The sequence below is a fragment of the Condylura cristata genome, unplaced genomic scaffold, assembly GCF_000260355.1.
Source record: "Condylura cristata isolate star-nosed mole 26May11 unplaced genomic scaffold, ConCri1.0 scaffold00018, whole genome shotgun sequence".
Lineage (NCBI taxonomy): Eukaryota > Metazoa > Chordata > Mammalia > Eulipotyphla > Talpidae > Condylura > Condylura cristata.
Window position 1 is genome coordinate 19,997,240 of NW_004567119.1, and position 8,578 is coordinate 20,005,817.

Genomic DNA, 8,578 nt, shown 5'->3' on the forward strand with positions numbered 1-8,578 from the left:
ATGACTCCTTTATTATCATTCTTACCGTAAGATTCTTGGAGCTCCGGTTTGTGATCAAACGTCTGGAGATCAGAGATGTCTCTCCCACCAATTTTACTTTTTTATCTGATCCTTTCATTTTATCTCAGGTATTTCATTAAAAATTGGGGATTGAAGATTGGATTAAGTAAAGATTTTGACACCTGAAAATGATCTTTATGGCTCAGGGAAAGAGCAATAAGGCACAGGCCATCATCATAGCCTCCCCCCAAACCCCCCTATAATATTCTCCATGGAAGGAAAAGTCCAAGTAGAGGAGATTTCACTTTAAAATCACATGACACCAAGCAATCAGCTATATTTCCGTTATGACCTTTATTGAGCAATTACTGCTGTGACGTTAAACATCCATCAATGAAAGTTTGCAAACTGTGCGTGTCGACGAGGTTCTCCCATGAACAAAAGTCCATTTTTAATGCACCAGTGAGGTAAACATAATTACTATATATAGCTTTCTTAAGGCTAAGAGAGTTCTGTGTTTCATTTATTATTTTTGGCTCAGTTGGTTCTTTGCATAATACATCTCAAGACATCCCCCTGAGTGCCCCCCTTCCAACAGTTTAGGAAATCGATCAATTCCCCGGGTACATACAATATCATGCATTTGAATCCCCCAAAGACTGAGGAGAGAGCACCCTGAGCTTGCATGCATTTCCCTCATATTGCACAAAGTAAAATACAGTGTCTGGAGCCCCCATGGGAGAACCCGTTCTGTTTTGAAGCTGTCAATCACATGCATTTTGAAATTGTCATATGGCTTAACCTTTTGCAATGGACTCAAATATTAGTCACTCTGTGTGACTTCCTTTACTATGGCGTGTGAAGTGACCTTCTCTACTTTTTTAGTAGACACTAGTTTCTCCTCAAAGGTCTCTTCATGCTCTTCGACCTTTTGAGTGACGGTTACAGACTTAGTGATGTATTTGGTAGCACCATCTCCCCCCTCGCTGGTGATTTTTTCTACCTTTTTGGTCACCACCACTTTTTCCTCACTTCTGTCATCCCCTTTCTTCTCATCCGCTGGGCTCAGGTCTAGCCCATTGGTGATGACCCCTTTCTCCTCTTCTCCCCCACTGCCTTTCTCCTTCGTTTCCTGCTCGTCCTCCTCCTTCCCTTCCACCTCCCCATTAACTGCTATGTCTTCCTTTGTGGAATCCTTGGACCCTTGATCACTGCCTTCCTCCTCACTCCCTCCTTCCTCTTCCGCTTTCTCCTTCTCTTTCTCCTGCTGCTGTGGCTTTGCCTCCTCTTTGGCATCTTTTTCTAAGCTCACCTTTACCGACTTGGTGACCGTGACTACCTCCTCCACAACCTCCTTGACCGGCGAGTCAGCTTTCTTCTTTTCCAACATGTCCCTTGGCTTCTCCTCCTTTTTCTCTTCCTTCTCTTCTTTGCGAACTTCCTTTGCTTCTTTCTTTTCTTCCTCCACTTTCTCTTCTTCCTCTTTCTGTTCACCTTTCACAGGTGCAGCTTCTGCCTTTGGCTTTGACTCTTCCACTGGCGATTTGGCCACTGGCGATTTGGCCACTGGGGATTTGGCCACTGGTGATTTGGCCACTGGTGATTTGGCCACTGGTGATTTTGCCACCGGTGACTTCACTTTCTCTGACTTTTCCACCTTGGTTTCTGCCACAGACTCCTCCTTGGGACTCACTTCTCCACTTTTTTCCTCTGCTTTCTTTTCCTCCTTAGCTTCGGTTTCCTCTCCTTCACCTTCAGCCTCTGTTTCCCCTTCTTCTTCCTGCTCACCTTCCTCTTTTTCACTAGAACCTTCCTTCTCGGATCCTCCTTCCTCTGCTTGGTCTGATTTTGCACCCTCCTCTTCCTCTTCCTCCTCCTCCTCCTCTTCCTCTTGGCCTTCTTCCTCCTTTTCCCCTTCTTCAGGTGCTGCAGCTTTCACAGGAGATTTTTTGGTAGCTACAATTTCTTCTTCGGCTTCTTCTTCCTCTTCCTTTTCTTCTTCCTCTTCTTCCTTCGTCTCCTCCTTCATGGAAACGGCCGAGAGCTCCTCTGCGATGGCGGCCAAGGCATCTTCCATTTCTGACTTCTCATCTTCTACTTTGGTTTCTTCTATGATCTCCTCCACAAACTTGTGTTGGACCTTTAGCTTAGGAGCCTCTACCTTGGCTTTCTGAATCTTACTGGATATTGTGACTGAGGGCTGTCGGTGTGTATAGAGAGGCCCAGTGATACTTCCTGAAAATGTGCTAAATCTGGTCTCTTCACCCTCCAGGAGTTTTCTAAATAGAGAAACAAAGAAGACAGCACAATTAAAATGGCATTGGGGCTCATGAAATTCCTTACAGTACGGGTAATGAATCGATACCTTTGAATAAGCAGAATCACATGAATAAAATATCCCATCAAACCAAAGTAATAGCTGCGATCATTTCACTGGCCTATTGTTGAATATTCAGTGACTGAGGTGGATTCTCCAGGATCAACAGCCAGTGACCTGCTGCTGTAACTAACCACATGGAGAATCCACTGACCACACCCAACCACCAAGTGTCAGCCCTGCGGCACTTACTGGTGCAACATGAATATGCTGACAAGCTCCCTAGTGGCCAAAAACCTTCCAGTGCTCTTTTTGAACATGTGGGCTTTAAGCGTACAAACTAAATTTCTTTTAGTGAATGTAGAGTTCAAAATTTTTTATGAAACTATTTAGCATATACCAGAAAGTAGGTCGCATATATTTAGCTAGGCGCTAATATAGGTGTATCAAGTTAATCAGAAATTGTTTAATATCCAGCATCCTGAAAAGAGATATTTCTGTGAGGGCAGTTTATTCTTGTAATATTATAATGACCTTGTCGGTAGTAGAAAAACTGTTGAGTCAAAGGTGTTTTTTTCCCTGTAAGCTTAATCAATAGCATGGTGCTATCAGCTAATAGAACTACAATCTCTTCTTTCACTGCATTTTAGATTTACAGATGGAAGCCTATAGATCTATAGGCTATAGGTCTATGTATATATATCATGTGATATAGATATCTAGATATATAATCTCTATGTCTATATAGACTAAAAACACATCTAAATTATCAGTGTAGCTCTAAAATAATTATACCTACATATAATTTATTAATCTACATCTATATTCAGCCAGATGATGGCAACAGCAAGCTGTAAAACAGAGAAATTGAATGTCCTGGTGTTTGTCCTTGACATTATGAAGTTGAAAAGCTGAAACCACTAGATAAAATTTTCAAAACGAAAACTCTTGTTTTCTTCATCCATTTGGAGAACAATTATCACTGGTAAACAAAAGGTTAATTACAGCATTGAAATTAATTGGCACGGTCCTAATTCAAAACACTTTATTTCAACTGATGTGTACTCTCTTAAAATTGTATAGAAAGTTGCAATATCATATTTGCAATTTTGGAGGTTTTTTGTTTTTTGTTTTTTTAATTAAGAAAACCAGGCACTGGTGTCAGACTGCTGCGCACTGCTTACTTTAACTCAAGTGGTGAAGGTTCTGTCAGAAGAGCCTCTGCAGTGCGGTTTGTATCTCTCCCGGGTCTGCAGTGAGCACCCTACCTGTACGCAGCGATTTCGATATCCAGAGCCATCTTGACGTTGAGGAGATCCTGGTATTCTCGCAAATGACGAGCCATTTCCCACTTGGTACCCCGAAGTTCGTTTTCCAGTTGCTGGATGGTGTCCTGAAACAGACGCAGAGTCCCCACAGAATCACCTTCTGAAAGCAGCTAATTTCACAGACAATACACTACCCTTCCCTCTACCTTCCAAACTCTCCAACTCTGCAAACCGAGGGGCCATCACTCCCAGTTTTCCCCCCACCCCTTAAAAACAACAACAACAACAAACCAGGGATTCTCAAGTAAGAGAACTGATCATTGTCATGATCAATAAGACAATAGGACTTTTCTTAAGCACGTAATGCACTGAGACCAGCGGCTCTAAAACATGCCTCATCGGGAGATATACATGCTCGGGAAAACCCCGAGGGGCCGAGTGACCTGTCTCTTCCCGTTGGGGGCCCTTTGGGCTAAAGACCCTTTTGAGGATTTCTCACCGCCTGAAAAGTTGAGAATACATGCTTTTCTTCACAAAGTGTCCTAAAGTTGCTGCTTTATCAACTACCTAATATATTCTTCCGACTTTGAACATGCAAGCGTGCAACACTAGAACTTGCTAGAAAAGGGCTCTTTGGATTTGGAGCTGGAGGCTGGAGTTACTGTTTAGAGGGAACCGGGAGTGGCTAGAGTGCCTTAGTGCACCGAACTTGGGTCTGTGGCTCGCGCGCTTTGGAAAGTGGCCACCAGGGGGCGCCGCGGAGAGGACGCCGGGCGCGCGCCAGAGTGTCCCGGGCGCGCGGCGCTGGCGCTGGCGCAGCCAGGCGGCGCAGCCGCGGTCCTTACCTGGTAGCTACTGAGGTCGTGGTTGTGGCGCTCCTCGATGTCGCTGAGCTGCCGCTCTAGGGACTCCTTGGTGCCACGCACTGACTCGAGTTCAATGCTCTTGGACTGCAACTGGCGCCGGTACTCGGCGATCTCTTCCTTGGCGGAGCGGATGGCCTCCTTGTTCTGCTCGGCCGCCTCTGTGAGCTTGGCGTAGCGGCACTTAAACCACTCTTCGGCCTGGTGCATGTTCTGGTCGGAGTGGCACTCGAGCTGGGAGCGAATCTCTTTCAGCGCCGAGGAGATGTCTGTCTTCAGGTAGTCTTTGCGCTCCACCGTGATGTGAGACGCCTGGATCTGGGCCAGCAGATCGGCCACCTCTTCCTCGTGATTGCTCCGCAGGAAGGCCACTTCGTCCTGCAGCGACTGCACCTTCTTGTCCAGCTCCACCTTGACCAGCGATGCCTCTTCGATGTCTTTGCGCAGCGCGCGGATGGCCGCCTCGGTGTCGTCGCGCATCCGCGCCTCCTCCTCGAAGCGTTCCTTGAGCCGGTGGATGTCTTCCTCCAGGTGGTCGGAGTCTAGCTGGACCTGAGCTTTCTCGTGGTTCACCATCTCGAGTGTGGTGCGCAGCTCACGGATCTCCTGGTCGTACGCGTCACTCAGTTGAGCTTGCGATGCCTGCTTCTGCCGCAGCGCCTGGATCTCCGCCTCGATTTCCTTGTTCTGCTGCTCCAAGTAGTGCACTTTCTCGATGTAGCCCGCGAAGCGATCGTTCAGCCCCTGCAACTGCTCCTTCTCGTTGGAGCGGGACAGCTTGTAGTCGCCGCCCGGGCCGGAGCCGCCGTTGAGCAGGGACGAGGACTGACTGAAGTCGAGGCTGCTCTCGGCGGAGCTGAGCATAGCCGAACTGTAGGCGAGGCGAGGGCCAAGCGCGCTGCGCTTGTAGGAGGAGGACACGGTGCTGGGCGAGCTGCGGGACCACGACTGCGAGCGGAAGCCGCTGGACGGGGAGCCGCTGACCCGGCTGAAGCTCGAGCGGGTCTCGGTTACCCGCCGGTAGGCGGACGGGTTGCCCAGCGAGTCTAATGTGTAGCTCATCTTGGAGGCCTTGGGGTGTACGGCTGTCACAGCGTTCAGCTGGCCTCGCCGCAGCCCATTTATAGCCGCGGCGGCTGGGCCCGGGCCAGCGCCCCGCCCCGAGGAGGCGGCGGCCGAGGAGGCGGGGACTGCGGGCCCCGGGCCCGGGGGGTGGGGGGTGGCGGTGTAAGACAGCCCGGCAGTGATTCAGCGCCTGTTCCACGTGGGCCCTCGCCGCACCGGACCCCGGACTTTGCTGCCCCAGCCCCTCCCCTCCCCCAACTCTCCTTTGGGTCCCAGGCCACTTGTCGCCCCGCTAGTCCCCCACTCGCCCTTCACATCTCTTCACCTTCGGATTGCAGTGTACAAGACCCGCCCAACGTCCTTTCTTTGTCTAGTCACTTTGCAGACGTTCGGACAGCTTTTTTTTCCCGGACCCTCCGACACCCTCGCTCTTCTTTAGTTCTCTGCATTTTTATCTTCTGTATTTCGCTTCTTTTCCTCTTTCACTGTTACTTTTTTCTTGACCCACTCTGCTTAATCACTTCCCCTTCTTTTCGACATCTTCTCCCACTTGGAGTCTTGTGTCTCACTCGCTTGACCCCTTCTCTGAGCCGCTTCCTCCTGGGCTTTTTCCCCTCCCTACCCTTTCTTTCTCCGCTTCTCCGGCTACCCCTCCCCCCTTCTTCTCCTTTCCCCAGTCCTCCCCCACCTCTTCCTGTGCCTCTCTTCCCTTCCCTCCTCCCCTCCATCTAGTCTTAAAGCAGTTCCAGATGAGCGCTGAGGAGTTGAATTAGAATAGACTTTGAGGAATGGTCGGCCTGAAGGATCAGGAAGGGGACGTAAAGAATGGGCCCGGGTGGTTATTTCTATTAAAAGTGGGATGTGGAGCTACATTCTTCTTAACGTTTGGGGAACCTTTGCAGCTTCCTCGGGGGCGAAGGTAAGGCGCTTGGACTCGCGATGGCGCCGGCAGCACCGAGGACAGCTCCCAGGCCCGCGCGTCCCGAGACCCAGCTGTCCAAGGGTCTTGTCACCCTGCTGGGCGGGTCTAGTTGGCGGCGGAGAGGGGTTTCATCCTCCTCTTCTCAAGAAAATACAGTGGAAGGCTTTTTGTAGTGAATGTCTGGTGGACCCAAGCTGGAATCGAACGCAAAGATTTCTCTGCAATGCAGGGTTGGCACAATGAACAGAGTGCAGATTTTGAAAACAGCTGAAATTCACTGAAGTAAGTTAACAGAAAGAATATAATTATAGCCTAGTTTGAGTGTTCTAACATGTGATGGATGCGAGAAATCAAGAGACATGGGGCCTGTAATTTTGAAGGTCAAATATTCCTTGGAAAGGGGAATATGAAATCTGTTGAGAGGGAAAATCCAGGGAAACGTAATTTATGATAAGTTTGAACACAAGCAATTGCCTTGTCATCTTCCTACTTAGTACTCCTAATATGTACCTGCAGTGATTGAAAAGACTTTGAATTAATTTAACATTGATATAAAAGTTATCTATCAGAGTCATCACAACCTTGAATGAAACTATTTTCCCCCTCCTTCATTTAAATCTATTTCCTCATTTAGACTTTAGTGAAGGATTTGGAATTTATTTTCCATCTTTCAACATGTTTATTTAAACAAAAAAACCTATGTAGACTTCCTGCTGTTTGGTGCACTGCAAACTATTAAAAACATCCTTTGTTTTGCGGAGTGCTTTCAAAGTAATTCAGGGTTTCAGGGTTAAAAAGAAAAAGTTGAGAACACAGCAAGACAAAGTGAAGAACAGAACACAGAACGAATGAAAGTGCTTCCTGGGTCCACAGTCATAGTGATTGCATGTGCTTGCTGTGGCCCAGGAGGGGTCACTGCTTGTGAGAAGTAGAGACCCTGCACTTAAATATCTTTTCACAGCATGCTTTCTCTAGTCCTGGTTTTATTAAGCCATGAAGTTATAGCTATCAGTATCCAGAAAAAAAAAAGATTTTAAAGGTTTTCCTTTTTCTGTATAAGATCTCTTATACAAAAGTTGTACTTTACAATGGAAGGGGTTAATTTAGGGAATTACTTTTGGTTCCATAAAAATGAAACTGCAGCAATGCAAGCTGTATGGGGGAAGGATGTTCTACTTTGCAAGTGACGGGTTACCTCTCAGGCAAGGAGAGACCTTGTCGACAGCTTTTGGGAGAGACAGATGACAAAGGGAGGGGACCGACTTCTGAAGATTATAAAAACTGGATGTTCTGGGCTTAGGTGGATACATCCAGGCCAATGGGAAGAAGATTCCTTGTTTTCTGTGAAGTACTTTGGGTTGCCCTTTGCAAGATGTCACCAGATAAGGCCAGATACTTACTTTGCAGTATTTATGCCCTACTACTTATTGCTTTCTTCTGTTATTAAGAAAGAATAAAAAAAGAACTTACTAATTTCATGTTGCACATGCACTGAAAGCACTTTCTGCACAGAGAACATACGACTCACCGGCAGGCTGCTGCTGTTCGTGTTTTTTCCAGAGCTTTGAAAATGAAATGACTCTGCAGAGAGACATTTACAAGGAAACACATGTCTGACTTCACAATTAACCTGCTTTGCCTTGTATCTAAACCAGCTCAGAAACTGTTAAGTTTCCAGCTGCTTACAGAAAGAGGAAGGGTGGCATCCAGACAAAATATTGGTCAATTACTCAGACAAATCCTGTTAGTTCCTATAGCCTATAACTGTCTCTGCAATTATCACAAAGTGTTGTTTAGTCTGTGCACAATTCAATAATGCAGATAAGTATAGCAGTCATCGTATTAAGGACAGAAATTCCTGTGCTTTAAAAAATGGTCGGTCTAGTTCCACACTTCACAAAATGCTTTATATTAAAATTTTTTACTTTAATCACACTTCCTGAAGGTGACTTGAAGGTTATGCTCATCATTGAACTTAGTATAAAAACTTTTTTCTAGAAAACTCTAACTTTCACTTTTTCCTCTGGTATTTTTGAAGAACATTTGTTATCCTCATAGTTTTCATAGAAAGATATATAAGGTTTTGCATTTTACCCTAATGACATTAAGGCTATGGAGTCTTCTGACAATGCTAATGACAGAG

At 46.7% G+C, this 8,578-nt stretch overlaps 1 protein-coding gene across 2 annotated transcripts; it reads right to left on the bottom strand.

Annotated features, from left to right (window-relative positions):
* Positions 1-335: 335 nt before the first annotated feature.
* On the bottom strand, positions 336-5,553 carry NEFM (neurofilament, medium polypeptide). 2 transcript variants are annotated; one of them, XM_012726873.1, is made up of 4 exons: positions 4,431-5,553; positions 3,586-3,710; positions 1,575-2,279; positions 336-1,544 (listed from the first exon to the last, which is right to left on the bottom strand). In XM_012726873.1, the coding sequence occupies exons 1-4, from the start codon at positions 5,508-5,510 to the stop codon at positions 824-826; spliced, it is 2,631 nt and encodes an 876-aa protein (XP_012582327.1). In that variant the 5' UTR covers positions 5,511-5,553; the 3' UTR covers positions 336-823. The 2 variants fall into 2 exon arrangements, with proteins under 2 accessions (XP_012582327.1, XP_004685446.1); XM_004685389.2 differs by having other exon boundaries at positions 336-2,279; positions 4,431-5,552.
* Positions 5,554-8,578: the final 3,025 nt, after the last annotated feature.